The 18,969-nt window shown below is 37.8% G+C and overlaps 1 protein-coding gene across 11 annotated transcripts in view; it reads left to right on the forward strand.

Annotated features, from left to right (window-relative positions):
* Window positions 1-11,861, forward strand: part of STAU1 (staufen double-stranded RNA binding protein 1) — a 28,561-nt gene extending 16,700 nt beyond the window's left edge. The window contains exons 8-17 of one of the 11 annotated variants that reach the window (XM_065754411.1): window positions 1,834-1,932; window positions 3,249-3,479; window positions 4,006-4,149; window positions 4,953-5,099; window positions 5,833-5,905; window positions 6,207-6,526; window positions 7,228-7,350; window positions 8,880-8,965; window positions 9,065-9,112; window positions 9,630-11,861. In XM_065754411.1, the coding sequence (XP_065610483.1) occupies window positions 1,834-1,932; window positions 3,249-3,479; window positions 4,006-4,149; window positions 4,953-5,099; window positions 5,833-5,905; window positions 6,207-6,526; window positions 7,228-7,350; window positions 8,880-8,965; window positions 9,065-9,112; window positions 9,630-9,717 (1,359 nt within the window). In that variant the 3' untranslated portion in view covers window positions 9,718-11,861. Of the gene's footprint in view, window positions 1-1,833; window positions 1,933-3,248; window positions 3,480-4,005; window positions 4,150-4,952; window positions 5,100-5,832; window positions 5,906-6,206; window positions 6,527-7,227; window positions 7,351-8,879; window positions 8,966-9,046; window positions 9,113-9,629 lie in introns of those variants that run through there. The other 10 variants (XM_065754412.1, XM_065754420.1, XM_065754416.1 and 7 more) reach the window with 10 other exon arrangements.
* Window positions 11,862-18,969: the final 7,108 nt, after the last annotated feature.

Genomic DNA, 18,969 nt, shown 5'->3' on the forward strand with positions numbered 1-18,969 from the left:
GTGTTAATGCTTTGATATTAATTTACTCTTTTTAAAGAAAAACACTGAAAAATACCTGTTTTAAACCATTTGAACAGACTTGAAGTATGTCAAAAATATACAAACGTAATTTTGCAGATAATTTCACAGTATATATTTGTTTTGTTTTGAAAGTATTTTAAATGGAAAAGTGATCAAATGAAGAGAGGCCCTGGTCATCTTGGCAAGGAAAAATGTGGGAATTTCACAATCTGGGATATATCTGAGATTACAGGGAAGGGGAAGATATTTGTAATTAAAGTGACTGTGCAAATGTTTTTATAGTGAAGACAGTGACAGGTCATTCCTATCGGTGCTGGCAGTCCATAATAAAATAAGCCTGGAAGAGTTCAAATACTTCTTCTGGGAATATGATTGGTATTCATTTTTAACCTACCACTTGCTTTTGAAATGGATTTTAGAATATGGTGACTGGGATTTTTGGCTCCAGTAGTCAATCCTACTTTTGCTGGACTTTGCCCACACTGCCTCCTGCTGAGATGTAGTGTGTGCTTCTTGGAGTGAAGGTACAGCTTGCACACTGCTTGTGTGCTGCTGTGTGCTTCGCTCCCGTGGGAGTGGTGCCATCATGTGGGCTTGGTTTTCACAGACCTGAGGGTTGTTCTGTGCATTGGAAGACCAGAAATGTTAGATGTAATCACTGTTTAAATATATGGATAGATAGATAGATGTTAGACTGTGTGTGTTTTTCTGAAACAGTGCAACTCAAACCTGGAATGTGAGGTGGGTCCATAGGAACAGTGTAAAATCTGATGGGATGCTGGGAAGGAGTATATGTATTTTGTTCAAAGATTGGAAGAGGCTGCTTTAAATGGTGGGAAACAAACATAAATGTCCTTTATGTTCTGATCTGACTTGTTAGTAACAGATAACTGAGGATGCTTGCTACCATCAAAACTAGATTTAATCAGTAAGAGCTCTCTAGCATATTTCTGCTGCTTCAATAAAATATTTAAATCATTTTTGTTAGCTGGTTGCATAACCAGTATTGCAGCATAATACAATTGGTGTAATTGTTGCTATTTGCCTTACCATAATCCTTCCTATATCACTGCTGAACACTTAGCCTTAAAATTTCTCTGTTGCTGTTACCATACCTCTTAGTTCATGTTGATACCAACTTCAGTGAAGACATTTTTGGAATCACAATCAAAATTTTACCGGGGGATACACAGAAGTGCCTGTAGGTAAGCTCCACCTGGCACTGCTGTCCTTCTAGCAAGGTGTAAGGTATCAGAGATGGATGGTATTGATTTAAGGCAAGTTTCTGATAGTATGCTCCTCAGATGAAGAACTTGCAAGAGGGCACGCTGAATGGCAGGTCTGTGCCAGGGTCTGACGGGTCATCCTTTATTCACGTTGGTCCCATTCTCAGAATCTTCATTTTTTCTGGCCTTTCTCTTATCTGATACTGTCTTAGTGCATTTGGTACAAATGTCCAATCAGCATGTGGAAACTGTATTTCATAGAGGTACTTCGTTTGGAAAGCAGTTCATTTAACACTTCAGTTTCTTTTTCTGTAGATAGATTTTAAATCTATTGGCCCATATTCTATTTGTTTTTTCCCATCACGAGCACATGCAAATAAGGAGGTATGCCAGCTTTTACCCATACACCCTAAAGGAGCTTCCTAAATTTCAGTTCTGTAGTATGTGTGCTGCATTTTTGCACATTCATGTAAAATGGCACTAAAAGTTAAGCTACTTACAAAATTTGAGAGTTCAATAAACTGGTTGGATTAATCAAATTCAATTTAATAGGATCTTTATTTTAAATAGAGTATGCTTCTTTTAGGTTAACGGAAAAGAACCAGATGATGAAAATCTCAATAAATCTGAAATAAGCCAAGTTTTTGAGATTGCACTTAAAAGGAACTTGCCTGTGAATTTTGAGGTATGTTTATTTTACAAGCTCTAGACCTGTTTTCATTAGAAAATTAAGGCTACACATTAAGTAGAGTCTTTTCTAGGTAAGCCAAACAACTGACTTTTAACACGCTTTGTTAGTTGTGAATACATGTTCATTTTTGACAGTCACTCTGACTGTCTCAGAGTTGATAAGGTTAAGTGATGGAAGAAATCCACCTGTTCACCAAATCATGCACTAAAATCATAGCGTGAGTGAACAGCTGTGCTGTGGTTGTCTGTGCAATCTTTTTTCAATTTTTTTTTATTTTTAATTTTAATTTATATCAGTATTATAGTGAAAAACAAAACAGAACACAATCCCACATTAAAGATTAGAGCACTGAAGCACAAAGTCGAGGCAGAAGAGTGTAACTTGCTCTGAAGGAGCTTATTTATGGAAGTATTTTCTTAACTGAGCACTGATGTGGACTACCCGCAAGTTGCAGGATCTCACAGATAGGTTTCTTTTCTTGCCATGAGGTGACCTCATGTGCATCTTACTTTCCTTTCCCTTTGGCCTGGCTGCTTGCTGCCTCTTTGCCCATCTTTGATCATTTAGTTATCTTAAATCAGTAGCTTCGATAGGAGCATCTTAATTGCACTAAAATATTAATTTATCGTGTTGCCTTCCTGAGCTGGCAGAATAACATTTCAATCAATTATGTGAATGATCACAGTAAGAAAATGTAATTGTGTGTAACTAAATTGCTTTTTAAAACTGTATTATGAAATTTTATATGAATCTTCCAGTTATTAGAGATTGGCATGAACATCACCAGTACAAATATACTGTCACAAAAAGCCAGTTGTAGGTGGAAGCTCTCAATTCCTTTTTATTTTTTGACTCTCAATGTTTTGAAGTACGATTTGTTTGGAATGGACTTAAATCTAAATCTGTAGTAGGCAGCTAGCACTTAAACGCTTAACTCAGAAATCAGTAATTCTGGAAATTGCTGGATCCCAAATAATGGCTTTCTCAGTGATGTTCTGTTACTGTGACGTAATGTACGAGGTGATGTTATCTGCATGGAAGTAGACAATGAAATAGAACAGTCATTTGAAGGAGTAAATAAATAAGATGGGTTAATGACTGTAATATATAAATAACGTTTATGGCTTGCTGCATCTGGTCTTCTAAAACACATTTATTTGGGTGGGGTTATGTTATTAGAAGATGGTTTACATTGTTGCTTCATGAAGTTTGTTAAAATTTAAGATCTTTATCCATAGTGCTAGAGAGAATTTTGCTACAAACAATGTGCTGTACCATTTTTAATAAGTGTTTATCACGCTTTCACTCAGTTTTTCCCTCTGAAACAGGTGACCAAGGAAAGTGGTCCTCCCCATATGAAGAGCTTTGTAACCAAGGTGTCAGTTGGAGAATTCATAGGAGAAGGTGAAGGAAAGAGCAAGAAGATCTCAAAGAAAAATGCTGCAATAGCAGTCCTAGAAGAACTGAAAAAATTGCCACCCCTTCCTACGGTTGAGAAAATGAAGCCACGAATCAAAAAGAAAACAAAATCAATAGTGAAGGTAAGAGACAGTCTAACTGCTGTAAATCATCAGGTGAGAGACATTTCGTAGTCAATTATAAATGCTTTCAGGTTGCTTAACATTTGTCATCGTACTGATGCTGCAAAAGAATATTTTGCTTCCACTGGGAGCAAATGGGGTTCTGTCAAAATTTTTACAACAGTTAGTAATAAATTCAGGATGAAAGAGAAACAATATAAAAGAATGAACGATACCTAAAAAACAAGTTATGACTTTCAAGCCTTAGTGTGGGGTTTTGCATGATTTTTGCTTGTACAGATTCTCCTGCAAGCCTGTCCTTTCCAACATATGATTAGAATCTCTGAAACTATTTCCAGTGGTAGGTTCTATATGGTCAACCTGTGACAGCAGAGCCAAATAAACTGGGTGTTTCTCCGTGGCTGCAATGGTATTTCGTTAAGTAATTTTGTTTTTTAATTCAGAAAATAACGAGTTACGTGGCTCTGTTCTTTTGAATCAAATATTCACAAACTTGGGCTTATTTCCTGAATGTTATTCTGTGTAGCTGCAGACAAGTCCAGAGTATGGTCAAGGCATGAATCCCATTAGCAGACTTGCCCAGATACAGCAGGCCAAGAAAGAGAAGGAACCAGAGTACATGCTCATCACAGAACGTGGTCTTCCGAGACGCAGGGAGTTTGTTATGCAGGTTTGTATGTGGACCTGAGAAATTCTGTTGCTTGGTGTGTTTCTTGTGATGTTGGCTTATTGTAATTAGAGTGTGGTGATGGTATACAAAATGGATAGGATTACAGCCAAATTTGCATTGAATTTATTGCAGAAATATTAGATTCCACACATGGGAGACAATGGTTCAAGAAACATTATCTGAATCGTGTTTAAAAAAAAAAAAAAGAAAAAAGCATGGGACTGCAGAAGTCTACCTGTACCTTCCTACTGTATTTAAAGCTTTTTATTTTTTTATAACATAGGATTCATTAAACATGAATGAGATAATTCTTCAATTCTTCCTTCCCAAGATTTCTTGTATTGCCTTGGAGTACAGTGTTTTCTGTATTCTTCATTGCAAATTCCAATAGCATGTTACTTTATTGACTATCTGCTAGACTCTAATAATTATGTCTTCCAGCCCTCTCGTATCTTGGAAAAAGCAGAAAAATCAGTTTCTTTCTAGTACTTTAGGAAAAATTGCTAAACAGGTAACTTCAGCTTGAAAAAACTGTCTCCACTGTGATGTCAGTTTTGAGCGTTTAGGCTGGTGCCAACTTGTGATAATGAAATACCACTGATTATGCTATTCCTGTTTGCTATTTTGTGGCTGGAGGGCAGTGATTGAAGATAATAAACAACAGATTAATTGTTGCTTAGAATAATAGTTTGAGCTATCTCGTGACTTGTGCTGTGTTGAAGATGCAGGTGAACAGCGAGTGAATCCTAAGGTTCAATCCCAAGCTTAAGATTTTACTTTCTCTTTCTTCCTCTTCTGTCCAGGTGAAAGTTGGTGTGCACACAGCTGAAGGAATGGGCACAAACAAAAAGGTTGCTAAACGCAATGCAGCTGAAAATATGTTGGAAATTTTAGGTTTCAAAATTCCTCAACCTCAGCCTCCAAAACCAGCATTAAAGACAGAAGAGAAGGTAATATTCTTTGAATACTGACCACAGTTAACATTTAAATGATTTGCAAGACATTAAAGTTACAGTAAACTCGTGCCTTCTGCTCTGGTCAGGAAACCATTCTGTTGAGGTGAGTGCTCTAAATAACTGCATTTTGGTTACATCAAGGATTCAACTTTGCAAGCAAATCGAAACCTCATCAGAAGGTTCAGTAATGTATTTTCCACAGAATGGTTCAGTATCTGATCCATTTGGTCTTAGAAACTGACAAACATTTAGGGTACAGCGCATATTGGAATTCGTGGTAGCTTTATCAGTAATTTCAGTCACAAGTTTGTCATAGTTTTTTATTCTCTGGTGAGTCTCCGAGCATGGAAAGAGCCTTGCATTCTTGTCTGTGACTCAGCAGATGTGAAGTTAAAATAGCAAGTCTTGCTTTCTCTTTTTCATGTATGTGTTCACTCACATCCAGTGCATGTTGTTACCAGCAACATGAATGTTATTTTAGCTGGCTGATTATGGCATCTAGTTTTCAATATCCGTGCTCCTACTAGCACTTCAATAGCCTGTAGATTGCTTTATTCAGTAAGAGTCACTGAACTTGTCTTTTCTTTATGGGTATATGAGAGACATTTAAATAATATTTCTTGAGTGAAATTTTGACAAGTCAGCCTACGTTTTGAAAACTTTAGCACTTGCGGGGAAAAAAAGTTTTTAAAGGGTTATTGTTTGACCTCAGTTCTTTATTTTTAAGACACCAGTGAAGAAACCAGGTGATGGGAGAAAAGTAACTTTCTTTGAGCCGGGCTCTGAAGAGACTTCAACTAGTAAGTAACCTTACTGATAGAAGCACGGCCCTGGTGCGTTTCTCAGTCCCTTCATAAGTGTCATTTAATATGCTGTGATAAGCAGAAGTGCTGGGACAATGTCTGTGTGAGGAACAGGCAGGGAGAGGAGAGATCAGTCTCTTTGACTTGGGAGAAAGTTTTCTCTGGTAGAGTCCAAGTGAGGATGGGAGCAGATTCTCTGGGAAAAGTGATGTGGTTTCTGTCACCTGGGATTAGCGTAGGTTTGGAGAAGAGTTGCAATAAGCAAGCTCTGTATTGGTGGTACCTTTCTTCTCCTCAGGTAATAAAGACGACGAGTTTAGGATGCCTTATCTCAGTCATCAGCAGCTTCCCGCTGGAATTCTTCCCATGGTCCCTGAGGTTGCACAAGCTGTAGGGGCCAGTCAAGGACACCACACCAAAGAATTCAATAGGGCAGCCCCAAATCCTGCCAAGGCTACTGTAACAGCAATGATTGCCAGAGAGCTATTGTATGGTGGTACTTCTCCTACTGCTGAGACCATATTAAAAAATAACAACTCATCGGGCCACGTGCCCCACGGACCACTTACCAGGCCCTCTGAACAGCTGGACTACCTTTCCAACGTTCAAGGAATCCAGGTAAACGTTCGGTTTTCAAGAATTCTTCCAAACTTACTGAAACTGATATAACTTGTTTTAAAGCATTATAGCTCTGCTGGTGACTGATGTTCATGTAAACACTTTACCTACAAAATATACTGAATCTTACAGCTTTTTTTTAACTTAGTTGTTTGATATGCATTATACACTACATCCCCAGGCTCAATTCGGTGCTGGTGTGAAGAACAAAAATGAAAGTAGTGTTTCCTGAAAACTGCCATGATGTGGGGACATAATGTGAACTAGTGATTTTAAATCAGTCTTTGTGAAAAATTGATTCATTAACGCTGCCATAAACTCTACATTTACTTAGGTTTAGTCCCTTTCATTCGAATCGCATTTAATTTCCTATGCTGATATTTTACTGATACTATTCTTAGTAATAAGAGCTCCATCAATTAAAAAGTGTAATAGGAAAAGCATTCAGGTACCACTGAGTAGAATAAAGATCATAGAAATAATCACTATATAGCAATTGTAATTCAGAAGGCTTGCAGAGTTCTTGTGATTACTCAAAATTATTATTACAAATTCAGAAGTAAATGGTTCTGCTGGCTAACAGATAATGATTAAAAGTAGGGTTTGGCTCCACATGTGGGAAAATAATCTTTAGCAGTCACAATGTATTATTTCCTATACATATGTAACTGAAAAGAACTAAATGATTCTCTTTTCTTTAGGTTGAATATAAAGACTTTCCAAAAAATAACAAGAATGAGTTTGTGTCTCTTATAAACTGTTCCTCTCAGCCTCCACTGATCAGCCATGGAATTGGAAAGGATGTAGAATCTTGCCATGATATGGTATGATGAATATTATGGACATGCTTTCTTTTTTTGTCTTCAGTGACTTAAGGGATGCAGCAGGTAGAACAGGATTTTGTTACTGCTGGATAATAATTAAATGCTGTACAATTCCCTGACTATTTTTGTCAAATACATCACAGGTTGCTAAAGTAACTGATGAATAATATCAACATCTAATTTAAATAACCTTTAACATGCTTAATATATGTTAATAATTTTGTTCTACAGGATGTGCATTTATCTCGGTGATATGTGCCCTGAAGAGATATTAAAGAAAATGAATAGAAAGAAACTTGTAAAACACAAAAGCATATAATTTTTTACTTTCTTCAATGGAATGAGCTGATATCTTATTTGGAACTATGATACTTGGATTCTTATTACCAGATTTTCTGCTGGAGTGAAACCCAAAAGGGAAAGACATGCAATAAGTAATTAAGTAGGAGATGCTCTAAATCTGTTAAAATCCATTCATAAATAAGGTGTTTTTATTCACAGTAGCTGAAATAGTTTTTGTGAAAGAATGAGTTTTCTGGAGACTGTACATTGTAAGCGATCTTGTCTTCTGCTCCATCTGTAAAAGACATTACCTATTGTTAGCCATATGTACACAGAGTACTGTAACTTGAAGGAGGAATTTATTTCCTTTGGTACCTGGTGGTGGCTAGACCACAGACTAAATAAGAGTTTATCATATGTAAATACATGTAAGAAAACCTGTTTTACTGACTTCTAGACTCAGCATTTTTTGCAGTAACTTTATAATAGCTTTATTTTGACAGAGATACTTCAATCTTTGTCACTTATTTGTAATGCTTTCATACCTGTCTCTATATCCTCTATATCCTAAAGGGGTCCTGGAAGACCAAGCACATAAGTCAGTGTAGTGGGTGAAGGGAAAAGGACAGCTACTTTCAAGCTTAAACATTGTGATTTAATAGATGTGAGACCATTCTCTTGTTCAGATATCCAGCTTTCATTGATGCATGTGCCATAACTGATCAGGTGTTTTGAAGAGGTGCACCTGAAACTGATCCAAACAAAACAGAAAAATCTTTTCAATACTTAAAGGAGGTGACTTTTGTATTAGCCATGCCACATTAACAAAATAGACTTCTTTTATGCAGTGTATCCTATTTGTATTGTATTTTTGATATTTAGGCATATTTTTTTCTTATTCTGTGGAAGAGTTTTTGGTTCCCTGTATTTTAATGTCCCTTACTAAGTACTGTACAGTTGGAGCCATTACTAATCTTGTCTTTTTCCATGGTATTAATAGTACTGCTGAATTAATGTTTCCTTGTTGCTAAAACAAATGCTATGGGAATCCTCTAGCCACAGTACTCTTCTGTTGTTTATTGTAGCAGGATCAAATTCTACACCATTTAATGTTTTCTGCCGTAATTCTGATTCTTAAAAAATATAATACAAAAATCAGAGTGCTTACTTTGAGTCCCAGTCCCCACTTAACCAAACAAACGAAATGGGCTCAAGTTGAATTGTTGAATGCTGTTGCTTTTCTTTAGGCTGCACTGAACATTTTGAAGTTGCTGTCTGAGCTGGACCAACAAACCACAGAGATGCCAAGAACAGGAAATGGACCAATGTCTGTGTGAGTGTGACCCATTGACTTTCCCTTGTACTAATGGAAACCTGTAACCCTAAGATGTACTATAAACAAATAAAATATGAGGGTTTTTTTCTTTGCCAGAGAAGTTAAAATACCAAAGGCTGTTACCTTCCTGAGAAGGACGAGAGGGTAGGTTTTATGATCAAGCTTGTAATTTTCATGTGTCAAATGCAAGTTACTAAGCTTAATGCTGGAGCACGTAGATAAAATGTAATGGCTGTGATTCAGAGAAATTTTGACTGTGATGTCTCTGCTTAAATTAGTTTCATGTATTTGTAAACAGTGTGGCGTTTTTTAGTGGGGTTAAGTATTACAGCAGCCTCTAGAAATTTCCTGCATGTAAATTGCAATCTCTGTTTAGATTTCACAGTTTGCTCACAGAAGAAGTGGGGGAGGTGGAAGGGGGGGGTGGTTTGTAAATTACTTTACCAGAAAAAAAAAAAGAGACTTTTTGTTTTTGTCATTCAGATAACAAGCTACAAAAACAGTTGAATCAGCAAAGAGCTGATTGATTAAAAATTGAGGCCAGTTGCATGTAAGCAGGTTTGTCATCTGCACCTCACATCCTTCGTATCAGTTTTAGAAGTGTCTTGTTTGTGGAAGTGATGTTTTGTCCCATAAGTAACAGATGTTTCCTCACTTCTAGATGTGTGAAACAAGAAATGGAAAGTGACCCTCTTCTCAAACCGGCTAACTCAAACACTTTGGGACAAACACTGGACAGCACTGCCTAAAAAGGCTTTTGACTGGACCCAAACGTGAAAGCACCAGAGAAAATCAAATGCTTCCTATTAATGTAACCTAACTGTTTTAGAGTGCTACAGTCTTTACAACCTACTGTAGTGTCTAAATCATAACTGTTGCTTTTTCTTCAAACAGTGATAAATTTTTAGTTTCATTATGTTGTTTTGATTGAAATGACACTATAAATTTTTCATTTAAAAGTTTCTTAATTGTATCTAGAACAATAGCGCAGTTTAGAAACTTTGTCTTCTGAGACTGACATGTTATCTGTGAACTAACTTGGGAAGATCATATCCATGAATGTGGTTATTTTGTTTTTATTGAAATAGCAAGTTTCTCTGGAAACAAATTGTGTGGCCACCATTTTTAAGAAGTCTAGTACTTTTGCCAACCTGGTGTAATTATCCAACGGTTGAATTAATTACAACACTTCAGGAATTTTAAACTTTGATCATATTTGGTTAATTTCTAGTTTTGTTGAGTAGGGGTATGGGAACTCGAATGCAACGTGACTTTAAGTGATCTCTGATCTGTGTTTTAAGGATTGTGTGTATAGATGGCACACAGCTCACTACATTACAGGATATGATCTCAATGTATAAAACCGCAGATTGATTTTCCTTGAGTGCTTTATACTGTTTAATTACATCTCCATGTAGGGCTGAAAAAAAATACCTATGTTTATATATAAACTGTGTTGCTTTTGATGTTGTGTTATTGCGCACTGAACTGTGTGCAATAAAGTATTTGCATATGGTCCAGGTAAAGCACGATAGCCTTGCAAGTTAAGTACTGCTTCAGTTCATTGTTTACGCTGGAATTTTTTCTCCCCATGGAATGTAAGTAAAACGTAGTGTTTGTCACCAATAAATGGTAATACTAAATTTTTTTTTGGTTAATTTATTCTTGTATGCCACTACAGGGGCTGCTTTTTCATAGGACTCATAATGCTTGTGACATAGTATGGGCGGTATTGTAAAGCTGTAACTGTACAATGATTATCCACAACATATGAATAATTCCTATTTAGTAACGTGGAGGATGTGAAACATTGGCAAGGTGAAGGAAATTCAAAAGTAATGTAGGTACATTTTGTTATTTGTGCCACAGTGTATTAGTGCAGCTGTATTTGTGGGAGCTTAAACTAACTTTATGATTCTGACAGGAAACCTGGCACAACAGGTTGGAATGATTTTCAAGTTTAAGTCTCTGCTTTCAAGTTCCCTTGTTTGCTTGTAATTTGAGTCATAACCTTGCCTTGCACCGAGTAACTCTGGGTAAGTAGCACTTTAACCAATGAAACCAAACTTTAGCAACAAAAATTGGCACTGTAGACTGACCCATGGCAGTGTGTCATTTGGATGTAAACTATGTTCATGTGTACTTAACTGGTAATCTGTAGCAACACTTCCCATGTGCAGTGTGTGTAGTAACTCGTCACAGAAAGCAGTTACTGCGCATGCTGTGACTCAAAGCTAAATGTCTCAGCCTTTTTTATTTGCATTATCAAAAACAATTGGGCTACGTGAACTGCATACCAAATTGTATGGAATCAAGTTGGTTTTGATCATTATAAGCTGAAAAAACTTTGTATGTTTTTTTTTAACGTTTGTAGAACTGAATGTTGTACATTTAAAAATTAAAAAAACTTGCTAGGCTGAGGCTTTGTATTGCAAATTCTTACAACTTACAAGCTATTTACCAGACAATACTGGGAAACAGATACCACGATAGCAGTGTAAATGGTCTCCCTGCATCCATCTGCTGCTACTTAAGTTTTCTCTTTGAATGGAACTTTTGGCTTTTCAGCCACAGTCATTTGTTGATAATGCTGTTTCATGTGAATTTTAAGGTACTTTGCCACAGATATCTCTACTTCAGTGCTGGTAAATGCATCAGCCATGTCAGAGGTGCTATATAAGAGAAGGTTACTTTGTGAAAGACCTTATTATAAGAGCCACACGATGGAAGACTTCATGGCCATATGTGGATTCTAGGTAACATAAGTGAGGGTTTTTTTCTAGAGCACTACCGTCACTTTTTTTTTCTATCGACTCCTCTGTGCTCAGTGCAGGAAGTGCTGATAAGAACGACTGCTTACTATACGTAATTGAAAGGCTTCATATTACCCTAGTTCTGCTGATACTATAGAATATTCCACAAAGAAGAGAATTATAAAAAAAAAAAAAACCCTGAGGGAAAAGATAAGTACCCTGACTGCAGTGATCTAGCAGGCTGGTATTGGTATAACCTATACATTTCTGAGTACTAGCAAAGTGCTGCCTGCAAAGGCACATCATTTTGGATGGTTTCTTCAAATAATAATCTTTGAAATAATAGTAATCTTTCTACTTTCACTTTCTGACTGCAACTGAATGAGATGGAGCTTCAGAATGTGATCATCAGTCTACAATACCTTGGGCTCTTGCAGTCCTACCTTTCATTTAAGATCCCATTATAAAACCAACAAGAATGTATACGGCCTATTGTAAAATGACAGATCTTAATTGTCTAGTATTGTTTTCCCTCCAGCAGATTTCCACCCCATTATCTTATTTGACTCTGCTTAAAATTGGCACCAACTTTTTAGTGGATGAATGCACTTTTCCCCATGTTTCTCCCAAAATATTTGGCAGTATGACACTACTATTCTCACTGTCCCAGAATCTGCTGTATATTTAGTAAACTGTGAAATTCTGCATTCACTTAATTGTACAGAGAACTTCCTTTTAAAATTGTCTCCGCTAAAAAGGAATAAGGAAAACAAAGTAATGTAGTGTGATACATCAGTCTTGCAACTATTATGCTAACAATTGATATAGTGACCTTGTTTCTTTTCTGAATTTGACATTATTGCAGCCTCTTATATTGTAGAGCTGATGTTCTGCAAGTAGAGCTGCCTTTAAGCCACTGCTTTAAAGTAGAAAGTGGAGATTTGATCCTAAAAAACATCCACTACTGCTTTAGTAACCTGTAAAGTTGAGGGTGATTCCCAAGGAGACAGGTCATTGGATTATAGGAATATGATGTGTCAGAGCTGCTGAATTTCAGTCCATTTCAGTCTTTTTGGACCTTTTTAATTCCTATCTATCCTACTTCGAAAAGGAAGTGCAGAGCACACAAGCTCCAAAGAAGTAGCTTGGAGTTTTGAAAAACAGATTCTGAAAGTATTTTTATGCTAGTTTTCCAGTTGTTCAGGTTATAAATAATACTAGCAGAGACCAGAGAGAGTAGGCAGTACATTTTCCTTCACCGAAGAAAATGTCCTATCTGCCTGTACTCCTTCTCTTGCATGGACTCTAGTCATCAAGTTGTTATTTTCTGCTATGGGAAGGAAAGCACTTACTGCTGCTTTCTAAAATGTCAAAGCCACAAGCCAGTTGTAACGTCCAGCAACTTTTACACCGCTTTCCTTAAAGTGCTTTTGTAAAGTGCTGCACTTATTAGTGGTTCTTGTCGAGAGTGATACTATGCCACTATTGGACAAATGCAGCCACATATCCCATTTCAGTGCCCTGCATGGGAACCTGAGAAATGTCTTTGTAGATGTGCTGCCTACAAAACTTATCAAAGCCTTTTTCAGTGCTGTGTTTCTGAGCTTAATGACTGCTGCCTCCTATTTTAATAGCAACTTGGACTCTAAACATAGTGTTTAAGGTGGGTGGTTGGGTAGTCTAAGTTCATTCAGGGAGTATTGTCTGCTTTCTTCAAAGGGTCATTTTGTTACTGTTGAGCTGAAAAACTGCAACACATAAAGGGGAATAACAAAATGCGTGTCAGTGGATTTTTTTTAAAGCAAAATATTTTATATGTTACTAGGAAATCCTCACTTCCCAAAGGAAGAGGCATAATTATCCATGACCTCCATCCTGAAACTAACAGTGATGGATCTTAGAAAAAAGAAGAATCTGTGCAAAATTTATTTTGGAGAAGGCTGACCTGTAGGTAGTCACAGTGTGCATACAGAATGAGCAGCAGCATGGATTCACTGTGATATGTGTTTGTTCCATGATACTAAAACACGTTCCCACACTTTGAATTGTGTTTAGAACAGGATTTTGTTTTGCAGTGTTTTGTAGTTGCAATGACAGTGCTAGTACTGAAGCTTTTATACTGGTTCACCTAGTCTCCAGTGATCTTTTATTGGACGGCTGGTATTTCCTTAGGATAAATCCTGCCTGAAAGGACTCAGCCAGGGAATCTGCCCCTAGCGAGGCAGTTATTTGGCTAGAGAATTGAGAATATTCATTTTAGTAATGTACATCGGAGTTAAATTTAGATGTACTTGGGATTCTATTGTAATCATTCTATTATTTAAGGATCACAACAATATTCTGTTCAAACCTGTTGGTCAAAGTTTAAAGTAGGATTTTTGTTCTGATGTAATAAAGTAAAGGCAAATGGTGGTGGCTGCAGAAGTGCCTAACTTCAGGAAGGGATAGGATGTTTGTGTACCATTTGACACGATCTTCTTTTGTGAAGCAACCACATAATTATTTGGTGCTTTCACTTTAAATCTGCAGAAAAAATCCAACAGAACAAGTGTGAATCAGTGTAAAAGCTTCCTTAAGGGCTTCAAATACAGAAATGTTTTTATACAGATGACTCCTCTGTTTCAAAGTTCAGATGAAGAAATACTGGTCCAGAGGTAGTTACCAATCTGAAAATACTCAGCTTTGTGTCTGTGGCTACAACATGCTGTACTGCTTTCCATTACCTGCTGATTGGACTCATAGACTTATTTAATACTTAAGAACTTCTGAGCAAGAAAATGAACATCCTGTGAAAGGAGGTTGGGGAACGTAAATTGTTAAAGCAAAATCTCTAGGATGTTCATTTAATCTCTCAGATTAGAACTGAATAAGAGCATACAGGTGGTGAATATTACTTATCCAAAGTTTATTTTATTCTCAGACAAAATAAATTATTTTTTGTACCACTAGCAGCATCCTAATGAAGCAAATTGTATTCAACTAGAAATGAAAATAATAGTGCTTTAAACTGTATTTCTTCTCCTGTTTCCAGTTTCACTGTATTTTAGCAATCTGGTAAGAGAGTGATTTTGAATGTCTTTAGTTATGCCACACATATCCTGGACAGAATATGCTTTCAGTGTGTCATCCTAAACTACCATTCTTTCATTACCTTGTTGTTTTTAGTTATTTTTGTTCTTTAGAGAAGGTATGCTCCTTAAGGAGGCAAACCCGGCTCTGTGCTAAAGGGACAAAACCTCTGATGATTTTCATGGCTAAGTCTAAATGCAAAAGCCATTTAGGTACAACTGAGCATCTCTACAGACGTAATCTCCTACTCCCATTTTAACATGGGTACAACCTGTCAAGCTGCTGTACTTGAAATGTTAAAATTGTTACAAAGTACATCACAGTAAAGATATATCTTGTGGTCTGACTGTTAAGTGTTGCTTTCGTTGTTGCTTTCACACAGCAGATTGGTTTTTATGGAGAGAAGACTATTTAGCTCTTGCCAAGAAAAAACAATTGGGACATGAAAGTATCACTGGAAAAAGTAAAACTATCAGGAGTTTGTTGTAGAAGAGATTCAACATAACTTTCCTGCAAACTGCCACTGTATTTGCATAGAATGTTTGTCTAGTCCCTTTTAAAGTTTGCTAAGTAGATACTGAAGTGCTTATGTGTTCAAATGCTGAGCCAATGAGTTATTTTAATTACTAAAGGGGATAGAAACTTGAAGAAAATGTGCTACATCAAATTCACAAAAGCTAAATACACTTAAATAATTGTCTCTTCCAAGCAATGGCGGTATTGTGCTTTCTCTCGTACTGTGTGAGTTGGAAAGTATTGTAATGTGTTCCTGCACAGTTGTTCAACATTGCAGTTGAAAAGTTTGTCCCATGTAAATGGACCTACAACACTGAGTTACTTTTGCATGATGTTCACACCTTTCTCTAAAATTATTTTCAAGTTAATACCATATTGGTCCATTGCTCCATCTTGTTATGACAGAGCAGTGTCTTTTATCAATGCCTATGTAAAATTAATTTGCTAATAATAAAAGAGAGTAATCTGTAAGCCATCAAAGCTACCTTTTTCCTCAGAAAATATTTTCTTTAGAATTTAGCCAGAAATTTTGCAAAGTGTTACTGGTGTCGTGTGTCACTAGAAATTATGTCCTCAGTGCAGAGCTGTTAAAGAGGCAGTCGCTATCAAAATGGCTGTTTCCACTTTTTAAATTATTTCTTAGCTTCAAAAAACTAAAATGTTTTGATCCATTTTAAGTCTGCACTTGAAATAGATGCATTAAGTCAGCATTAAACCCAGTGCTGCAAGGCTGCAATGATTATACCCTAAAAAAATGCAGCATCTTTGGGAAAGCTTGTGGTCAACAGAAAATCAACGCTGGCATTTCTCTGTATGAGTGCTTTGTGTCTCTGGTGATCAATAGTCACTGACCTCTAAACCTGCTACTGCCAACAGGGCTGAGGTTCCTGCTTCACTTACAGTGTGGCTGTGATTCATTTAGGTCAGTTTTGGAGAAAAACCCAGGACAGTCTGTAGGAAGAAAAAAACACAGCTTCATCTATGCGCAAAAAAGTCTCTTGCTGAAATTCAGCTGCGCCATTCATAATTTTGTTTCTAGTTCTAGATGTAGGCTAGGAAACTTCTGGCTACATGATCAAGCTGTGGCAGTTTCTTTTTTACTGCCCTCAATACATTCTGTGAATTTTGTGTTTGAAATTTCTCATATTCCAAAAGGCCAGTGTGTATGATTTGGCAGATAGTCACAGTGTGTGTGTGTTTTTAATACCCTGTCAGTGTTCTGACCGTTTATATTTTGACTTTCATAGTTCTGAACAAGAAAGTCGCTGACCCAGTAGCTCAAAAAGACTTTTGTTGTCTACTACAAAATTATATATCGAGTAGTAATAATCTATTAAAAATGTTGCAAATATTGGAGGCATTTGGTGCCACGGTTTTAGTTTTGATTATTCAGTTGAGAAGTCAGAGGTTGCATCCCAATTAAATTTTATATTTCCTCATAGTTCAGATTTTAAAAGAAACAGCATAAGAATGGAGCAGTTGGATACTGTCAAGTGAAATATTTAATCACTCCACAAGATTTAAGAGGTTTGGCTTTTTTTAGAAGTTCTGCAGCATTTCTTCTCATCACGTTTCCTCTTTGGACACTAGAGAAAATAAGGCTTGTGTGGTGGTACTCAGTGTTGGCATGTGAAAGAAGCTACAGACATATGCTTGTGAAAGTTGCTGTAATATGGAAGCATTGTTCAGAAGTTGTGGTACTGTTACAAGACATAAACAGAAAACATGTGACTGACTGCCCTTTAACCATCACTTTGGTTTTGACCATCCCTGGTAAGGTCTGATACTGCAACTGCTCAGGTATGACTTACACATCGTGCTGAAATAATCAAAAGGACTGGATTCTTTAACACTGTATGTTAAAGAATTCATAAACTAGACAGATTTTCAACATATTTCTGCCAAGAATAAAAACAAGTGCAATCAAATACATTTGATAATAAGTTTGACTGCAGCTGCTTAACATCCCAGACCTTCCTACTTTTCCTTCCTAGAAAGGAAGCTAGGGAACACAAGTCACGTTTACAGTTCTTGAGTTGTGTATGTGACATGGGTTTGCACTGTAACAAGATTACTTTTCCCTGTAATCTTCTTAAAATGTCCTTCTCTGGACTGCCTTTTCATCTCTAGGTGTTCTGGAACTTGGATTAATGGGATTGAAATTTATTCCATGAGTCCCATTTGATAAGCTGCTTTCTGGAATTAGTTGCTTACAAACACATTTCATTTGGAAAGAATATTTTAATGACAGTTGAATTATATATATCATGCCAAACATAGTACAAAGCCTAAGTACAATCACAGTATGGTTGTCAGTAGATACTACTAGACAAGTTGAATAAAGCAAGGCAGACTGATTTGTTTCAGTGTTTAAAACATCTTATGGCTGCTGCAGGCACATAGGAAGAGCCTTGGCCATGTTTGCAAACTAGCTGACCAATTTACCATGGGTCTTTTTTGTTAGTTTTCACCATCTTTCAAGAACCATCCTTAAGCCACCCCTTCTACTTACCCCACAGGATTACCTTGCAATCAGTTTGATCTGGTTCCCTATGCCCTAGAATCCCTTTTAAATTAGTAAAAGTCTGATACCAAAGTAAACACTAGTTTGCTTAAACAATAATGTGAGAAGTTGCACAGGAGTGCCACTTTGTACAGTGCAGACTGACTGAACTAATGTGCCCAGTGCCCTGTCATAACTAGTGTGTATTTTACAAAGAGAAAAATCCAAGGCATGGAGTAATCCCATGGTTTTAAGGCAACAGCCTCATCCAGAGCTGGTTAATGCAGAATTTGGGGTTGCTCAGTTCCCATATTTAGCTCAGGAAACTACCCTTCAGATCTAAAACAAGCATATATTCTACCTTGCCCTATCCCTCTGGCTCCATTTCATTCAACCTCTTCATCCCAGCACCAGAAGTCCCCGCCTTCCCCAGGAGGTGCTGCAAGAGGCGGTCATGTCTGCAGGACGTCTGTCTGATCTGACCTGGTAGCATCCCTGCTGTGCAGTGACCATTGGCGAGGAGTGTGACCACAGATAGCTGTACTCCCACAGTGCTCACCAAAAATACCTTCGCAGTGAACTCAAGGCTGCCACGGGGCACGTCCCCACCAGATGCAGGTGACTTACAGCTGCAGGATCACCACCTGCAACAGTGGCTGGGTTGCAGAGCACGGCTGTTAGCGACACAAACTTTGCTTTTTGTGTTGCTCAGCAGTAATACGTTTCATGGGAAGCAGCGCGCCTACCGACGGCCACCGAAGCTCAAGACAAGCCGTTCGCTTTGGGCAAGTTACCGAACATCCCTGAACCTGATTTTTTTTTCTTTCCAAGAAGAAACGAACGAGAAGATATATATATATATTGTAGGACGTATCGACGCCAGAAGCACGGGGCAGCACCCGCCTGATGAGGGGGTGGGGGGGTTCTGGGCCTTTCCTGTAACATATGACATGTACAGAAGCAAAGCAGAGAGCCAGCTTCCCCTCACGGTGGCCCCTCAGTTCCCCGAGGCGGGAACTACCTCAGCAGCACCGCCAAATGGCGGCCGGGCCGCCCCGCGCGCCTTACACCGCCTCCTCTCCCGGCATCCAGCGCGGGCTGGGGGTGGGGGCGGGGCGGGGCGGGGCGGGCGGCCCATAAAGCGCGGCGCGCGCGGCCTG

The sequence above is a fragment of the Cyrtonyx montezumae genome, unplaced genomic scaffold (assembly GCF_038088225.1).
Source record: "Cyrtonyx montezumae isolate F1298 unplaced genomic scaffold, pur_monq_1.0 scaffold_9, whole genome shotgun sequence".
Lineage (NCBI taxonomy): Eukaryota > Metazoa > Chordata > Aves > Galliformes > Odontophoridae > Cyrtonyx > Cyrtonyx montezumae.